The sequence below is a fragment of the Malania oleifera genome, chromosome 1 (genome assembly GCF_029873635.1).
Source record: "Malania oleifera isolate guangnan ecotype guangnan chromosome 1, ASM2987363v1, whole genome shotgun sequence".
Lineage (NCBI taxonomy): Eukaryota > Viridiplantae > Streptophyta > Magnoliopsida > Santalales > Ximeniaceae > Malania > Malania oleifera.
In genome coordinates this window covers 6,044,955-6,064,710 of record NC_080417.1, presented here as the reverse complement: position 1 = coordinate 6,064,710, position 19,756 = coordinate 6,044,955, and the positions used below count along the sequence as shown (strand labels likewise).

The following is a 19,756-nucleotide window of genomic DNA, read 5'->3' as shown; positions in this document are numbered from 1 at the left end:
TCAAGACACAACAGGTCAGCTTAGTTGCTCAAATGACTACGATGATAACCTTGGGAGAATGACTGCTCAACTTGAATGACCAAGCTAATAATCTTGGCAAAATTGTCCAAATAAGAGTAAGCTTATATTCATTTTAATGGACCAAGCTAAAAGAGATAGAGCATGGAAACTACTTATAAACCTTATAAGCCTCTCTTCCAAGCTCACAAATAAAGGACATCAGAGTATAAAATTAGCCTATTTCTAATTAATAAAAAGCGTTTAACTTCCAAAGTTCCCAATTAATTGATTTGTATCATCTATTGAGCAAAGTTCCTCATAATAAGGTTACAAAGTCAAACTGGGAAATTAAGCAAGTTCATTGTGGAGATGTAATTGATGTAACTACTTTATAATGTAGTGGTACCTTCTCCCATAATGCAGAGTATTACTCTTTAAGGAAGCTTATAAAAAGGAAGAGCATGAGGAAAAAATGTAAGATATTCTCAACATTGCCTAGCATATATTCCTAACTCCCTTATTGCTTCCATATCTTAATTCTAGCTTAACATTGGAGACATCCCCTATAAGGCACTTAGAGCTTCCTAAACGTATTTCCTATTTTGCAGATAAATCAGTATGCCTAGCAGAAAAAGAATACAACAATATTTAAATTTCATTAATGTTAACTGAGAAGATGTGGGTGTTGTATGTACAACTTACAAATTAAGTGATCACAGTGTTAGGGAGTTCCAAAGAAGCAAATTGAAAATTTAAAACCAATTAAAATCCTAAGAAAATTATACAATTACAAGCTTTTCTAGGGGATGTTTGGTCCAAAAATGAGATAATTGTCTCTAATTTAAGGCTCTCGCATCATTGCCATCACAGATGAAATAATCTCAAATTTAGGGGTTTGTTTTAGCTATTGAAGGAAATGGTAATATCATGAAAAATGAAGAGGGAATTGAACATTAGCAAGACTCAAATTATAACATTTAGCAACATTTATTGATTTATTTTGCAAAAAAAATACAATTTTAAACAATGTCTAATAAGTGCATATCATCATCATACACTAAAAATCTATTCTTTTATAAGTAGTGTTATGCAATGAACATGTCAAAAAGTTACTTATGGTATTGGTCAAAGAGAAAAAATAAAATGTTTTTCTTTCCTTCTAAAAAATAAATAATTAAAAAAAAAGGAGAGAGATTGATATATAGCTCAGGTCACACGAACCTCCTCAACAAAAAGGACTAAAAAAGTTTTTTTTTTTTTTTTTTTTCCGATCATTAATTTATATATAATATAAATTAATAAAATTAAATATGACCTAAAATTGATGTGAATTTGGTTAGTTTACACTGTAGAAGCATAAATAAAGTAGAGCAGGTCATATCCAACAGGAGACACTTGTGTATTGGGCACAAGATGCTGCTTTGCCATTGATACTCTGGAGAAGATTGCGATGACAAGCTGTGCCTGGGGAAGCTTATGCAAGCAATGGCCCGCAGAAATTTCGAGAGAAGGCCGGCCGGGGCATATGCATGCAGGTCGGTCATCGTCAAAACTTCGAAAGATAGATATAAACATTATAATGAAGCTTATGCAAATTAAGCAAAAGGGGGATTGATGGGGCCAAGGGACATGGGTTAATTAAACCCCCTAGCTAGCTTTAAATCTCATGAATTACAAGACCAAATGGAAACGCGAGTAAAGAAGTAATAAAGAAGACGTCAAAAAGGGGAATGGGGGCAAGTCTCATCAAGGGATCGATTAGGATGTCAAGAAAGAAACCATTAAAAGAAGTTCCCACTATTAATAGAACTTATTTAATTAATGGTGTGTTCTCTTTTTCTCTTTTAATTTCCCTGGACCAAAAGTACACATGACACCTCTACCCACACTACTATAATTATAGAAGAGAGTTTCTGGTCTGCACTGCATGGAAGAGCTGGTGGTGGGGTTTCTTGACCCATGAATGGCCTTCTGTCTCTCTCTCTCTCTCTCTCTCTCACACACACACACACACAGCGTGCTGGCCACTAAAACCCTCAAACCACGAATGAGTAAATTTTTTTATTTTTATTTTTATTTCAAAGATTCTCAGAACATAACCCAACTCAGTGGCCGTCCTAAGATCCTATGGCCCCAACTCGATAATGACTCCTTTAAAGCTATCTAGTTTTAGGTTCAATCGCTCCCAAAAGAAATTTCAAATGAGAATTCAAAATTTTTCACTAATTAAAAATTGCACCACCTAGCCCTAGCAAATTAGTATCATACTAGAGCTGATATCATCTTTGTACCCCTTACTACACCAAACCCATTTGAATTTTGTCAATCTGGACCCATGAATAACTTTAAAAATAGGTTTGGAACCACCCCTATTTGAAAGAAGAAGAAGAGGAAGAAGAAGAAGAAGAAGAAAATGTAGTAGTATTTTAGTATTAGTTCTAATTAAGGTGGAGGGGACAATTGTCCTTATTACACATCACGCGTGTAGACAAAGAATGGGATTGTTTAAATCAAAGGTGGTCCTTTCCCACTTCTGTTATTGGTCATACTTCCATCTCAAATAGATGCATGTTTGGACTTACAAATATATATATATATATATATATATATATATATGTGTGTGTGTGTGTGTGTGAATACATATAAGTAGGTAAATCATCATCTACATAAAAGACAAAGACCCTAAAGTCCCGAAGACCCTCCATCTAGCAAGCTCTATATGATGACCAAAACCATAATCTACTTTTTTTTTTCATAACATGAAGATTAATTAACAATATTATATCACAGTTGGCCCCAAGAACAAATCAAGAAAAAGGATAGCCACAAAAGTTTAACAAAACTACTAGAGAGATTTTTAAGTTATCATTTCATCCCTATTCAATCCATCAGCAACAATTTCCCTGCTTTAAATTTCCGATCAAAGTGAAAAAAACAAAAACAATAACCAAACAAAACAATGAAAACAATTTCCCTTCAATCTCCACCACTCTATTCCATTTCCCTCTTCAATTCCTCCAAACCCACAAATTGACCAAATTCAATTCCACGCACGTGCCACAAAAAATCCATACACGTGCGAATCACTCAATTCACTCCCGCACGTGAGATGGAAGCCTAGTTACCAAGTAACTCACGGCCTCCACGCACTAGCCCACACAACCGGCTGCTCTTTCCACGACAGGAGTATTCCGGTGTCTACGTCGGAGCACTGTGCCATTGACCAACCTTCCCTGTACCTCCTCAACAGAGCCATCACGTCATCGCACACCTCATCGCTAAACGATGCCGGCCCAAACCCCGCCGCGCGCAGCCGCCGTGACCACCTCTCCCCTGTCTCCCTCCGCTCCACCGCCTCCGACCCGGGGCAAGCCACCAGGTTGACGACAGCCCTCCCCGCCGCACGCTCCAGCATCAACCGCTCGTTGCTCGTCCGCGGAAAGCTCTCGTCCAGCGACTCGAAGTAAACCCTAAACCACCTCAGACACTCCTTAAACCCTCTAAAAAAATCCAACCCGTCAACCCCCACGTCGAGATCCGCTTCTTCTTCCACCACGGTCATGATCCTCGGCCCCAACCTCCTAAACGCCGACATCAACGCGTCGCGGCTGTCTCCCGCCGGAGAAATTGAGTGCAACGTGTTAACAAAGTTGACGGCGAGCGCTTCGTCGTCGTCGACACCCAGTTCGTCAAAATTCAAGGCTGATAAATCGCCTGCATGGTGCACTGCACGGAACTTGAACGGCACACCCATGAGTCGGGCGAATTTTTCCATTCTGCTTCCGATTTCTCTCATCACCCTTTGCCCGGCGGCGGCGGATGCTCCCCCCACTACGGCGGTGAGGCGGAGGTGGGGGGTGTCGTTGGAGCGGGTGGCCAGGGCTTCGAGCAAGGTGGGCCACTGGGTGCAGTAAGTGTTGCTGATGTCGACAATGTGTAATTTGGTCTCGCCCGCGAATGCCTCCATGATTGCACCGTTGCATGCAACGTGACCGAACGTAGTCCAAGGGCTCAGTTCTTGGAACTTGAGGACTGTTTTCCTGGTGGAGTCGAAGGAGGTGGTCTTGTCGGAGGCGGCAGAGAGAGAGCGGTAGCAGCGGAGTCCGGAGTCGGTGACGCGGGCGAACAAGGCTTGGAGGAAGTAGGCGGCAAGCTTCTGCTCGGTGTCGCCGTAGGGGGAGGAGAGCTCGTTGAGCATCCAGGTGAGGTGTTGGAGGCGCGCGGTGTTCTTGTCGGCGACGGCACGGGCGGTGTCGAGGAGGAGGTCGGTCGCCCACTTGCCGGAAGAGGTGAATTCGAGGGTGAAATCGCGGGCGGGGGAGAAGGAGAGGTCGGAGGAGTCGAAGCCGCCGTGGGTGGCAGTGGTGGTGGCGGTGGTGGCGGGAGGGTATTGGTGAAAGGGGTAGTAGGGTTTAGAGGAAGAGGAAGAGGGGTCTTCATCATCCATGAAAAAGTTGAAGCATTCTTCGTCTTGTTGATATTGAGGGTGGTGGTGGTGGCGGTGGTGAGTGGTAGTAGGGTTTTGTGTGGAAGATCTGGAGCTGCTGGAGGTTCTGCTGGTTGAGTTGAAGGACTGATCGGATTGGAGATTGACAAGTCTAAACAAGGTATCCATTTAATTTTAATTTTACCCAGCTGCAAGCGGAAGAGACCCACATCAATATATCAATAAACAAAGCTAATTGTCTCCGCTGCAGAGAGTGAGCGTGTGCGTGTGAATGCGAGTGATTTAAGTATGGAGCAGAAGAGGGTATGCGTGTTTGTGGTTTTAACTTGGAATTGTGAAAGGGAATGATTAAAGGAGGATCTTGGGGTTGGATTTTAGCTGGGTTTTAGTTCTGAAGACATAACTAGAGAGAGAGAGAGAGAGAAGGGTTGGGGAATCTGAGCTAGTGAGTAAATATGCTTTTCCTTTTGGTGTAATTGGTAGGAAGGGTACTGGGATGATTTCTTAATTTCTTTTCTAATTAATATTCCTTGTGGGCTCTTTTTGAATTTATGATGAAATTGACTGGTATCAATTTTTCTGTTAAACTTTGGGGGGAGGTGGAATGGACTAACTAGCTGGTGTGTGTTTAGAAATAGAATTGTCTGACAAAAAGTTAAAAAGAGTGAGAAAAGATAAACAAGTCGAGATCAGTAGATGGGTTAGTGGATTAGCTTTTCATTAGAGAGAGAGAGAGAGAGAGAGAGAGAGAGAGAGAGAGAGAGATGTCCTAGCTAGCTAGCTCATGAGTTTGAGTGGGAGCAGGCGTGCCAATTTGATTTTAGAGAGAGAGAGAGAGAGGTCTGAAAAGCTGCGGGCGTGCATCATCATCATCAAACCCACCACCACCACCACCCCAACACATCCTATTCACATTCCTTGCCTCCCAATCTCTCTCCAAACCCTGCCAAAATTCCTCCCAACTTTTTTCCTTTCCTATACTAACTTCATAAACCCATGCCTAAAATATATACCATATAATAATGTTTGTGTCCTAATGCTAAAATCCACCCCCACCCATTCTCCAAAATCTAGGGCATGCTCTTCACTTTTCTCCCCACACCCACATGATGGCTTATAAACACACTCATCACTGCCCTAGCCTAAACCCCTCTCCAGCCCTATCCATGGCCTAGCCAGCTGCTATAGCCCTCTTCCCAATTTCATGAGAACCACCCCCCCCCCCCCCCCCACCCCACAAAAAAACACCAGACACCCATTTGGCTCTCTCCCTTTCACTTTCATCTTTCCTGTCCAAGCTTTGTTCGTCTGTTGTACCTAAACCCACAAACATGCTCGTCTATCTCCTCAACTTTAACTTCTTGTCGATCAGCTTCATCTTTCTCTAGCTCCCTTGTCGACCCACTACTAAAATTTTACATCTGGTTGATCTGTATGTGGGTGTGATCTCCAACACATATACATAAATAATATTCCTTTTATGTATCCTCTTATTCTTTTCTTCTTTTTGGGTGAAAAATTTTACCAAATTTTGAGTTATTCTCTCATTTCATATTCCTTCTCGCCTAGTCCTTTTAAATCTTCAAGCCCCAATTAAACACCTTAATTATATAGTCAAGATATCGACTCATCACTAAAAATATTTTCAATCAATGCTGTTATCCACATGGCTTTTGAGCTCTAACACTGCATTATATATTTCTTCAAGCTTCAGGCCCAGTGGTAGTGGTTAATTGTTGTTGTGCAAACTCTAGTTTAGTCTCATTACGATTTTTTCATAGGAAATTTCAAGTTTGAAGCCTTTTGTCCCTACTGGAGAAGTGGGTGTTACACTTCTTGATATTTATTGGTATTCATTCACGGGAGTCATCATCATTTTTTATCAATGGAACAGGGGGGAGAGGGTCCTCTCCAGCCAATTAAACCCAGCACCGACAGTGCCCATCCATTGCTTAGGAGAAGGGCAGTTTGGTACCTCCATCTACAAGAATTATCTGAAGAAATATTCCCAATTAGGAGTACCAAATCCACTGCAGAGAGCAAGACTACGCATGATCATGAGTCGCCCATCTATATTTAATATAACCTAAAATCATAATTAGACAAGACTTGTGAGCCTTAAATTAGGGGATGTTTAGTGGATTCGTGGGTCCTGCAGTCTTAATCTTTGTTAGGGTCCCCATCATTTATATATTGTAATAATAAATAAATACCCACAAAATTAATGAACCCCGACACAATATAAATTTTGTTTTGCATAGCAATTTTAAGTACTGGTTCTGTGGATCACACCAGCTAATTAGCAGCTGGTAGGTACCTAGATTTTGTTTAATCATAGCTTAATTTAAAGAAATACATATTCACACACATCATTATATAATCTTCCATTACCATATATATGTAAACACTAATTAATTACGAGATGGAGATTAAGATTGAGATTAAAGATGTAATTATGTGTTGAAAAATGTTCCTAGCTCATGAAGGCATGCAGAATGGGACCTATATATTGCCCTGCGCCATTTTAGAGAAAATGAACGTAGCCCATGATCGAGCTAGCTAGCTAGCCAGGAAGCTGCACACATGATGATTGATGGAGTGGACCTTAGTCCACGTAGGGGTTTTGGTCAATTTTGATAAGGAGGGGTGTGGAGACATGATTAGGCCGTTAATTGCAAAGCTGCAGATTGCTTTCCCACCCACCCATTCTCTCTTTTTCCACTTTTCCTTTACTTTCCGTAATCTTCTCAGTTTAATCACTTTTTCCTGTGTCCATGGTGTTGGAGAGGCCCTACACTAGCTCCTAGCTAGGGTTATCTACTTGAGAAAATGTTCCTCCCCCCAGCGCCCCCCCCCCCAAAAAAAATATAAATATTTAAGGCTATGTTTGATATTGATTTTTGTTTGTTGTTTCTGTTTCTCTAATGAAAAAATAAATTATAAAAATGAATTTATTTCTGTTATAATTTTCTGTTTCTATTATTAATTTTTAATTTTTTGCTAAAAAACTGAAAACCAGATTTTATAGTTTTCAGTTATTTTAGTACTCTGTTATCATAAATGTCAATATCCAGAAATATTTTTTTGGATTAAATTATTCATTCTATACAGATGGCGGATTTCTTGGCTCACCAAGGAGAGAAAGGCAATACGAGAAGATATTTTGTAGGTGATGTGCTGCCATGTAAAATGAGTATTCCAAGCCTTCGTCATTAATTGTCATCATTTGATTTTTCCTCTATTTTCCTCTTATTATGTTTGCAGGTTATTGACATCAGTTTGCAGACAATTTGTTTATGTTTGTTTTAGGTTGGTTTTGATTACATGTAGGTATGTTTAGATTGTTTTAGTTGGGTAATGGTTTTGATTTTTTTTAGTATTGGTTTTGATATCTAGGATGGTTTTGTTAGTTTATTTGTAAATCTCATGTATACTACTTGTAATTACAGTATTCATCCCATAAGTGATGACTATCAATAAAATTGAGATTTTGGTAAAAAAAAAGAAAAAGAAATCTGAATTTAAATATATTTAATATATATATATGTATATATATATATATAAATTTTAAAAAATAATAATAAAGTCAATTAAAAAAAATACTTTAACTATTTTTTTCAATTGTCATGTCCAATAATATTATAAAGTAAATTTTGAAGGTAGAACAATTAAGTAAAATAATTAAAATAAATTTTATTTTTATTATAGTACTTGTTTTAATGCGTATTATTTGTAATTTTATTAATTAGTTTAATCATATTTTTATAATATTTTGATTTAAAGATGAAAATGTATATTTTTTAATTAAAATTTTAATTTGCATTAATTTTATAAATATTAACCAAACAAGTTGCTGGTTTCTATTTTTTAGGTTTTGTTTCTAGTTTTTTGGTTTTTATTTTTGACTGTGATATCAAACAACCCCAAAGTAGTTAAGAACTACTTAATTTCCTTAACTGAAAAATTAATTCTATTTGTTTCATATCACTTTGATCTCAAATCAATGACATTTAAGGAAAATGAAAATACATAAAAGACTATGATAAATGAATATAGAGAAATTAAGTTTATGATCGATTACAACTCACAACAGTAGTGTTTCTCATGAAAGTATAGCACCGAAATATTCGAAGATGGGTTAAGATAGAGAGTGGGGTTAATTTATTTTTTAGGAGCAATGGTTGCTTGACCAATTGAGATGTATTAATAATTTAGAAAAGTTGAGGGTTGTTTTGAACAATGATCTTGATGTTATGTGCTTTTTATGTGTGTAATTATGCAAGTGCATCATGCAAAAATACAAAAATGCATAATCAGCTAAATAGAATTTAAAAAATAATAAAAGATAAATTAAAAGACGCTGACCTCCCTTGATGTTTGGCAAAAAGACACTAATTTTTCCCAATGTTACAAAAAAAAAAAAAAAGTCTTTTGAGAGGTATAAATAAGTGTTCCAAAATCAAATATTAAGGAAGGTATATGATATTTTTGAAATCTCACGAGAAATTTATGAAAATTTTGAAATCTTAAGAGAGATATTTGTCTTTTTATTAAATCTCAGGTGAGGTTAGTGTCTTTTGTCCTAAAAAAATAAATTGATGTTACACGTTCTATTGTCATTTGTATGAATTTTAAAATCAACAATAATAAAATTGTGTATATGATAGTGTAAAAAGATTGTGGAATTAGATAATATCAATATAGATTTTGAAAATAAATGTAAAAAAATGTAATTCAATAATTTTAAATTGGGTTTTTTAGTATGTGAAAGTCCTGCTCTATAGTAATGTTTAGAGAGAATTTTTTTCTTTGTTGGTTGATGATGTCCATTCAAGATGATTGTTACAAATCATTTTGTTTTAAGCAAAAACATGGATGTTCACTAAAGTTGTGTTTGGAAGCATGTATTTCACACTTTGAATTTGTATGAATTTGGATAGAATTCAATACAATTTGTATTACATTTTATCCAAATTCACACAAATCCTAATCCGAGGCCTAACCCAACACGAGGTAAGATTTGTTTTATATATATATATAGATGGACGAAGTTTGGGGGGGGGGGGTGTGGGAATGCAAACTTTACTTTGGGGTTTCAAATCGTTGAGAATTTCACTTGTGACTTTATTCCAATATTCGAAAATTGAGTGGACAATAGGTGCTTATATACATGGTTGAACCCAAGACCTAGACTTCAACTTTTGGAACTTCTTCCAAGTTAGATAGATATAAGGCATGTAAGGCGTAGACTAATAAATCCAATTAAGCAGTTGTTAATGAATTTGATTTACTCTCGTGAGGGAGGCAATTTCTGCTGAAGGCGAAGACGGTTCAAGTTTGTTCAAGGGATGGTTAGAATTTGCAAATGAGGGAGCAATATTTGAAAATTTCATTTGTGAGTTTGTCCCATCTTGAAAAAATAAAGTGAATGAAGGGTGTTTATATATATAGTTGAGACCAAAACCTAATGGATTATGTTTTTTGATCAAGTTAGTACTGAACTATATATATCAAGCTCACTCATGAGAACTCCTCAAACATGAAGATTCCCCTGTTCCCAACAAGAAGTATTAGAGCCGATGGTTCGTAACTCTAGTTGAGATTGTTGAAAATTTTATTTTTGAATTTTTCCTACATTGGAAAAATTGATTTATGATAGGTAGTTAAATGCATGGTTAGAGTCGAGACCTAATGACTTAAATTTTTGGGTCAAGTTAGTACTCACCCATATATATTAAATCTGCTATAAGAACTCTTCACACACAAATATTCCCCCACTCCTAATACAAAAATCTCACATACATCCACTAATATTTAAGTTTTGGATACTAATACACCTACTTGAGTTTGTCATTTTGCTAATTATTAAAAAAAAATTATATTTTTCTAACAAGTTTCAAGAGAGTTTTGTAAGAAAGCCTTAAGAAAAGTCCCTAAAATTTTTAAATTTTCAAAGAATTTTTGAATTATTTCGCCAACTCTTTTATTTTTTTCATAAAATCTCATAAATAAACTTAAATTTAAATTTAAAGTTTAAAATTCATACTTTACCTAACAACACTTAAATGATACATGACTCTCATATTTTTGAATCCAAAAAATGACGCGGCCAAATCGTCATGACCACGGAAGCCAGGAGGTAGTGGGCGTGGGGGCGGGGGCGGGGGCCGGGGGTAGCAACTCGGAAAAGAAACGCCCAAACACCTCATGAAAGAACTGCCCACAATGACACAGACGCATCGATCAACAGGAGGGGCCACGTACCAAATGAAACTTTTCTTACTTCTATACCACTCTGCCACTGCCACGATGATCATAGTTCCCCTCCCCTGTTTCAGGCAGTACAACCGCAGGGCACAAATCAAAATATTTTTTAAAACTAGCTGGATATCATAATGGAGGAAATGAAAAGAGAAAGGGTTTGTTAATTTTCCTTTTGGGGAGAGCTGCAGCTGCTGCAAATGCTCTGGTGTTTGATCATAACATTTACTTCTCTCTCTCTCTCTCTCTCTCTCTCTCTCTCTCTCTCTCTCTCTCTCTGCCCACAACATCCCTTCCACTATTTGTGCCAAGCTCCACAGAACACAGAAGCACTACATCATGATCCTCGCCCACTACTATTGGCTCCCCTCAAACTTCTCCATGTTCAACACATCTCCAGCTCAAAGGGCGAGCAAACCCATTTCACATATGCCCAAATCATGCAAACCTAGCAAAAAAAAATCACCAATATGCATCCGTGCTCCCGAAATTGAGTTTGAATTCATCAGTGGAAAATTCCTTAGAATTTGGGATTCATTAGTGTAGAGAGCAAACCACATAGGCAAAGAGGGAAAATGTAATTTCAACCATTCATTTATCACTTTATGTTAAGAAATTGAATGTGTAGGAACAGTATCGTACAATTAAAATAAGAAATGAGAAAATAGGAATTGATATCAAGATTTACGTGGATATTCTTCAAATAAATCGAGAGAAAAATCACAGACAAGAGTATAAGGAATCCTCAATATAAAAAAAAGTTACAATTTCTTTCTAATTACAAGAGAAGAACAATGATGACTCTCTCTTGAATAATGAGTATACAAAACTCTCAAAAATAGGAGAAAAAATAGGAGAAACTAGAAAAACATGCTACAACCAAGGCACTTTGCATGAGAGTATTTGATTTCTCTTTCTTTGAAGTGGAGTTGGAGATGCTTGGGATGATCTCTACCTTCTCCACCACTTTCCTATTTTTAGGGGTTTTTAAGCCTCCTTTTTCAACAAGTAGGTTGGGTAACTCACCAACTTTTGAATTTGTATCATGGTAGGTAGTCGTCATATGAATAGTGCAACCCATGTTGGACTTTGAATGCCCACTTTGGTTGATATCCCACCACACTAGAATGCTGGAAATGACTTTACAATTCAACATTCTCCCACTTAAGGTCATTTCCAAACATCTTTTCATCCTTTCTAGTCTTGTCAGTTCCATGTCACTTACGTTTTTGTTAGGCCATAAGAGGATCTACGCCATATGAAATTGTCAGCGTTGATTAATTTTGTCATGACATCTGCTAGGTTGTCTTTGGTGTGAATCTTCTGCATGTTTACACTTTCTTCCACTACAACTTCTCGAACGAAGTGATACTGTACTTTGATGTGTTTTGTCCTAGAATGAAAAGTGTCAGATTCCTTGCAATATGCAAGGGTCTCTAACTGTCACAATACAAAAGAATCCTCTCTTGTGTGTGTCCAAGTTCTTCCATTAACCTTTTAATCCAAATTGCCTCCTTACAAGCCTCCGTAGCTACCATGCATTCAGCTTCAGTCGTAGACAATGCCACAACAATCTGCAACTTTGATACCCAACTTACTGCTCCTCCTGCAAGAGTAAACACATAACTTGTAATGAATTTTATTTTGTCAGGGTCACCTGCAAAATCTGAATCAACATATCCCTTGACAATGAATTTTGATCCTTCGTAACATAATACAGCATCTGAGGTCCCTTTGATGTATCTTAGGACACTTTCCACAACATTCCAATACTCTTTACTAGGATTCGCCATGAATCGACTGACCGTACCAATTGCCTGAGCAATATTTGGTCTCGTACAAATCATAGTGTACATTAGGCTTCCTACTAATGATGCATACGGTACTTGAGACATTTCCATCCTCTTTGCTTCATTGCTAGGACATATTGTAATGACCCCAAAATTATTACCATTTTCTCTCTTTCTTATTATACTTAATAAATATAATTACTCTTATACCCATAATACTATTCACTATAATATCTCAAACCCAGAGTGGTACTGAGGATACCTGTTATAAAACATACCATCTATGCAGCGAAAAACATAAAAATACTTTAACCTTATTTAACAATACCAAAGTTTCAGCATTTCCCAAAATATACATATACATCTCCCAAAACAAACCCAATGTCCTAAGGCATACCCAAAAATACAACTCCCAACTCAAAAACTTACCCTGTAGCAAGGGCAGTACTAAAGTCCCCTCTATCTTGGACCTCGCTTCGCACGTCTATCTAGATCACCTGAAATGTTTGGAATTCTAGGGTGAGACACCTCTCAGTAAGATAGAATAAATTACAACTAGTGTGTGTCAAATGAGTTTTACTTGAATAACATAATTATTAATTCAACTATAACTTTGATAACATTTCAATGTAAAACATATCATAACTCACACCTGTGCCTTTTAAAATAAGTTTTCTATTTGAACATACTTTTAACGTTAATAGATAGTTCTTGTTCTTTGTAAAACTATATACACTTATCTATATAACTGTGAAAGCTTCCCTAGATAGATAATTGTATGCATGAATCAACCCCGCATACTCGGGTTTTGTGGCCCGTGGGCGGGACTTAACTCTGACTAACCTACCAGGCTAAGTCAAATTGTAAACCTGTGTAGTACGATTGGCCTCCTCAACTTGGACCTTACTGCCAGGGAGCCTTTGTCTCTCCTCTAGGCACAATCGACTAAATAATCCACACTCTATTAGAAATGTGTGGTTGCACTATCTGTACTGTATAGCTACGGTACCGTGCTCTGTGATATGCTCTGGTCCATCAGGGTTCTGACACTATATAATACTATTTTTGTATATTACTGTTTTACCATGATTTTGTATAAAACGTAATACCATGATTCTGTAATAATTGTAAATCATAGCTCTATAATAACTGTATATCATGGTTCTGTAAAAACTATATATCATGGTTCTGTAAAAGTTGTATATAATCATGGTTCTGTAATAATTGTAAACCATGGTTCTGTAAAAGTTGTATATAATCATGGTTCTGTAAAAGCTATAATATCATGGTTCAATAACAGTTGTATAAAACTCTGTATTAAATCTCTATACTATATCAGATATTTCTCATGCCACACAATTTTAAATGAAATTCTTATACTATAATCTGTCCGAAAAAAACTGTATTTTTCTACTATATAAAAATAATATATATCATTTGTAAAACTCTCATGTAACCTAAATTTATGAATTTTCACAAGCATATAATAGATGTAAAATTCAAATCCCATAAACGTATGTTATACTTTAATTCATAAAATTCCCAAAAATTAACTGGCTTAACTTATTCCCCTTACTTGATTATCAAGAGGCCTGCTAAAATTCTATACTCAAGCCTGCAACGTTCAAAACTTAAAAAATCTTGAAATCATGTATTTCCCCATAATAATATCACATTCATATTTTCCTGGACCCGCATACTCTATTTAATCAATGAAACATCAAACAATTAATTATTTATTACTCTTACATCATTCCCTAAGGAAATGCCTGCAGGGACCCTAAACCCATGCCCGCGGTGTTCACACCAAAACCCTGAAATTTACATTTTTTCAGTTCAATCAACTTTAACCCCACAATTATACTCATTTAATTATCTCTAAATCCATATTCCTTCATTTAATAAATCAAATACCAACATTTAACATCCTTACCTCAACTTTGAAGTGGTGTCTAGGATCCTCAAAACATAATTCTACTCCGGTCACATTGACGAGGATCGTTGCTAGGCCTTAAATACGAAGCTTGATCGTCAATGGGGCAATTTTAGAGTGAGAAAATGAGGAGAGAGAGAGAGAGAGAGAGAGAGAGAGAGAGAGAGAGAGAGAGAGAGAGAGAGAGGGTTTTCGTAGCTATAGGAGAGAGAGTGGGAGTTTTGAATTTTCTACAAGAAAAATGACTTGCAGCCCTTTTATAGTGTTCTGTCTCTAGCAAAAACCATCGATGGTCTTCTTAGGCTCCTAGAAAACCGTCGTTGGTTTTGTCTTTAACCAAACTAGTTTCATTGTTTACCCTTTTACCTGGCTGCGGTAACTATATAACTATCAACGGTTTTCTTAGCACTTCAGAAAACCATCATCGGTTTTCTCCTCACCAAACCATTTTCCTCTTTTCTTCTATTTTTCTTATCATTTCTATTTTCCGGGTCTCTACATTCTCCCCTCCTTATAAAAATTTCGTCCTCGAAATTTGCTATCTATCACTTTTCCAACCTTAAAGAAAAACATTGTAATTTTATTACTAACCTTCACTTATGACAGAGGAATATCGTGGTTACAATAAAGAGTTTTGAGAGATTACACTCATTTAAAGAAGAGAAAACTCTCCCAAAACCATTTATAACCTAAAATCAAAACACTAATTATCTTACCGTATACTATACAAGTCAAAAATACATACACTATTATTTATTCTACTCTTAATATCTCATCTCTAATCTCCACTAAACAGATGTGGATATCGTTGGCGCATCTGTTCCTCTAATTCCCATGAAGCCTCCTCGACTGCATGGTTACACCATAATACTTTTACCAGTGGATTTCTCTTTGTGTGTAACTCTTGTTCCTTTCAATCTAGAATCTATACAGGCACTTCTTCATAAGATAAGACATCACCAAGCTCCAGTGTCTCATAATGTTGGCTTTGGTGTATTCCCAAGAGGGGGGGTAAATTAGAATTTTAAAATTTATTCCTAGTTTTAGCTAATCTAACAGCAGTATATTCGCAATCTAGGGTATGTCTATACAATTCCAAATGCGCAAATAAATAAAACATGGAGAAATAAAATCATGCGCGACATTCAAAATATAACATACACGTGCGATAAATAAATTATGAAAAAATAAAATGCACACACGATATTTTATTAGGGCTCGGCCAATACTGCCTACGTCCCCGCCTCTAGCTTGCAATCCTGAGGATTCCACTAATGCTCACTTAACAGGTGGAGCGGCATCGGTTACAATCAGGTCAATTCACGGAACTGACCTCAACCTACACCTTATCAAGATGGTGCACCTAACTTTCCTAACCGAGTCTAAGCCAATCTAGGACTATTTACCAGGAATAGTCTCCCTCTTCAGGCCTGTGCTTGGAATACAACAAATGTAATACAAATTTTTGTATACAACCAAATATGCTTCTTAAACTAAGCAGATGTGTACCAATGCGCTCGAACAAATAATGCACTCACATATGATAGGATATTAAGCTCAAGTGAGATTTGGTTAACCAAGTGTTAACTCACAGTAGGATGTATATCAATGTGCGTATATGAGAGTGAGACTTTTGATATCAAGCTAATATGCTTCTTGTGTGCACAATCAAATAGTCTCTATAACCCTAAACAAATATCACATAAATATTTTTCAAATATGAAGCACAGTAGATAATAAGGTTTTTAAGCTTGATAAAAATGTTGTCGTCAAAGCACAAATTAAGCTTATGATACTTGCAATGAGGATGCAAGATCTTAAGCCACACAAGGGTTTTTCCCAGTCAAATATTTATGAAAGAATTATTATGGGAAAAAATTAGCTAGCTCTCCAAAAATCAACACGTAATCAAATAAAAACTAGGGAGAGTTTAGCCTTTGCAAAGAGTATAAAGAATACTACCTTCTTTCAAGATAAATAGTTAGATGAGTATAGGAGGTAGATTTTTGCAATAGGATTGAAGAGATATAAAAATATAAATATTTTGGATAAAATTATTTTCGTAGAATTTTTCCTAATCTCAAATCCTAATCCATACCTAATTTTTGCAAATGAAGGGCTAAATATAGATTTTGGAAAAATTATAGTCGTTGGGGACACGCTGGGTATTGTTGAAAAAGAGTATGTGAGTTTAATTAAAATTAACCCAATTTAAACTCATTAAAAAATTCGTCAACCCAAGAGGTTCGGTCGACCAGACTTGAGGTTCGATTAACCAAGTGTCCCAGTTCGGTCGACCAGGTAAAATTAACCTAAGAAGATGGTCGACCATCTTGAGATTTTGAAGGCGATTTCCCAAATCCGCGTGTTTGGTCTACCACGTCAATTTGAACCAAGAGGTTCGGTCGACTAGGCGGTTAGGGCTACTCCCGAGGATGTTCAGTCGACCAGAGCATTGAAGCTTATTTTGGGTCAGTCGACTGAAGGGTCAACTTTTGACCCAAGGAGGTTCAATCAACCAAGCAATATTGTCTTGGCCAGGTTCAGCCGACTGTAGTGTGGTCAAACTGTTGACCACAGACCAATTCGGTCAACCGAATGCTCCTCATGCATTCTGGTTCGGTCGACCGAACATGCATTTTAGGTACGTTTCAGTCCTAATCCCTTTGTATATAAACCCTATTCATACGATGATTAAATTTCAGAAGATAGCGTATACTTTTATGTAGTATAGGGGGTCCTATAGTCAGTTTAAGGCATTTGAAAATTAACCCCAAAATTTTGGCGTCTATCGATCGATTCCTAAGGTCCAGCTATGGTCATTAAGTTTATCTGTCCTATCATGTATGAAATGCATTAATTATTACAGACCATATAAGATTGCAGACCCAAATGATAAATATAGAAACATAATACAACTTGCTCAAATAATCAAAGCATATAAATGAGATACTGTGGTTTGTCATAATCAAAACTGGGATCTGCCCAAAAAGTCAATACATAACTAATCACATGGGAGGAATCTGGGACGTATTTTCTCAACATCGATACATGGAATACATCATGAATTCTGGATAAAATTGGTGGTAAGGTTAACCTGTAAGCAACCAGACCCACTCTTTTAAGTATCTCGAATGGTCCAATGTACCTAGGGCTCAGCTTACCCTTCCTCTTGAACCTCATCACCCCTTTCATCGGTGCAATTTTCAAAAATACATGATCTCCTACACCAAATTTCAACTCTCACCGGCGAGTATCTACGTAACTTTTCTACCAACTCAAAGTTGTTCAGATTCTATCTCTGATGAGTTTGATTTTCTCTAAAGTTTACTGAACTAACTCCGACCCCAAAATCTGTCTCTCACCAGTTTCATCCCAATATAATGGGGATCGGCATCTTCTGCCATATAAGGCCTCATATGGTGTTATCCCAATGGTAGCTTAGTAGCTATTATTATAGGCAAATTCGACTAGTGGCATATACTGGATCCACCTACCACCAAAATCTAATACACAAGCTCGTAACATATCTTTTAGTATTTGAATCGTCCTCTCTGTCTGTCCATGGATCTGAGGATGAAAGGTTGTACTGAATGTTAGCTGTGTACCCATGGCTCTCTGCTAACTTTTCCAAAACTGCGATGTGAACCGTGGGTCTCGATCAGAGACGATGGACACAGGCACTCCATGTAGTCTCACTATCTTCTGTATATATATCTCTGCCAACCTACTCATGGAGTTGCCAACTCTAATGGGAAGAAACTGGGTAGTCTTCGTTAACCGGTCTACGACTACCTAGATAGCATCCTGACCATTAAGTGCTGGTGGCAACCCTGTAACGAAATCCATAGAAATATGTTCTCACTTTCACTCAGGAATGTGGAATGGCTATAATTGTCCCAGTCTCTGGTGCTCAACTTTTACCTGTTGGCACATCAAACACTGCTCTATGTACTCAGCTATCTTTTTCTTTATATTACTCCACCAAAAGGATTTTTGAAGATTCCTGTACATTTTAGTGCTTCCTGGGTGCACTGTATACAAGGATGATGTGCCTTCTCCAAGATGGTTCTTTTAATTTCAGTATCTGTAGGAACGCACAGTCTGGTACAAAACCTCAGAGCACCATCATCTGAAATAGTAAAATCGTCTCCCTATCTACTATGTACTTTATCTCAGATCTTTACTAATTTTGTATTTTGCATCTGAGCAATTTTAATTTTCTCCAGCAAGGTCAGCTGAAGTACCATACTAGCAATAAATGTCTAATGATCTCCCTCTACGAGCTTTACCCCAAGCCTTTCTAAATCCATTCCAATTTAATGTTGCTTCACCACTACTGACATAGAGGCATTCCCTGAATTCCGACTCAAGGCATCAGCTACCACATTTGCTTTCCTTAAGAGGTAACTGATGGTACAATCGTAATCTTTAATTAACTTCAACCATCTCCTCTGTCTCATATTCAACACTTTTTGTGTGAAAAAAGATTTCAAACTCTTATGATTTGTAAAGGTCTCACATTTCCCATCATATAGATAATGCCTCTAGATCTTTAAGGCGTATACCACTGCAGTCGACTCTAAATCATGCGTCGGATAATTCTTTTCATATTCCTTGAGTTGCCGAGAAGCGTATACCACAACCTTTCCTTATTGCATCAATACACACCTAAGTCCTCTTAGAGACGCGTCACTATAGATCACATAATCTTCATCTCCTAATGGAATGGTCAAAACTTGTAGAAACCCGAACCTGAAAAAATAAAAGAAAATAAATAAAAGAAGAAGTAAGGAAATTTTTAAAGGGCAAGCAGCAGGATTCGTTGACGAACTCCCTGTTTTCGTCGACGAAGTCCCTCTGCATTTCATCAACAAAGTTCAGGCGTCGTCGATGAGGAAATGCCGAGAGAAATTTCAGGCTTCACTTTCATCAACAAACCCAATCTTTCGTCAACGATCATCCTTCTACAGTTGGTCGATGAAGGCACCATTTCTTTGACGAAGTTGGTCGAGTCAGCAACCTTTAGTTGCTTAATGGTTAAGAAACTTAATTTCTCTCTATCTCTCTCTTTAAACTGACACCCCTCACTTTCTTTCTACGATTCTTCTTCGTTCGTCGACAAATTCGACGATCGGAAGTTACCACGAGGATCTAGGGGAAATTCTCTACAAGTCTAGCGGAGTAGATTTTTGAATGGGGTCTTTCTAGGCACCACTCCAAAATCAGTGTAAGTAGGTATTTTGGAGTTTTATTGTTGATTTGGAGTATAGAGGGGCCTAGGGAATGTTTAATGATAAGTATTATGTGGGTTCGAATGACTAA

The 19,756-nt window shown here is 37.2% G+C and overlaps 1 protein-coding gene across 1 annotated transcript; it reads right to left on the bottom strand.

The window, feature by feature from the left end:
- Positions 1–2,723: 2,723 nt before the first annotated feature.
- On the bottom strand, positions 2,724–4,881 carry LOC131158871 (protein SHORT-ROOT). The gene has a single exon (XM_058113799.1). The coding sequence runs from the start codon at positions 4,613–4,615 to the stop codon at positions 3,134–3,136; it is 1,482 nt and encodes a 493-aa protein (XP_057969782.1). The 5' UTR covers positions 4,616–4,881; the 3' UTR covers positions 2,724–3,133.
- Between the last annotated feature and the right edge of the window lie 14,875 nt (positions 4,882–19,756).

Coding starts and splice junctions, on each gene's coding strand:
- LOC131158871 (XM_058113799.1), bottom strand. CDS start 4,615: ATGGATACCTTGTTTAGACTTGTCAATCTCCAATCCGATCAGTCCTTC.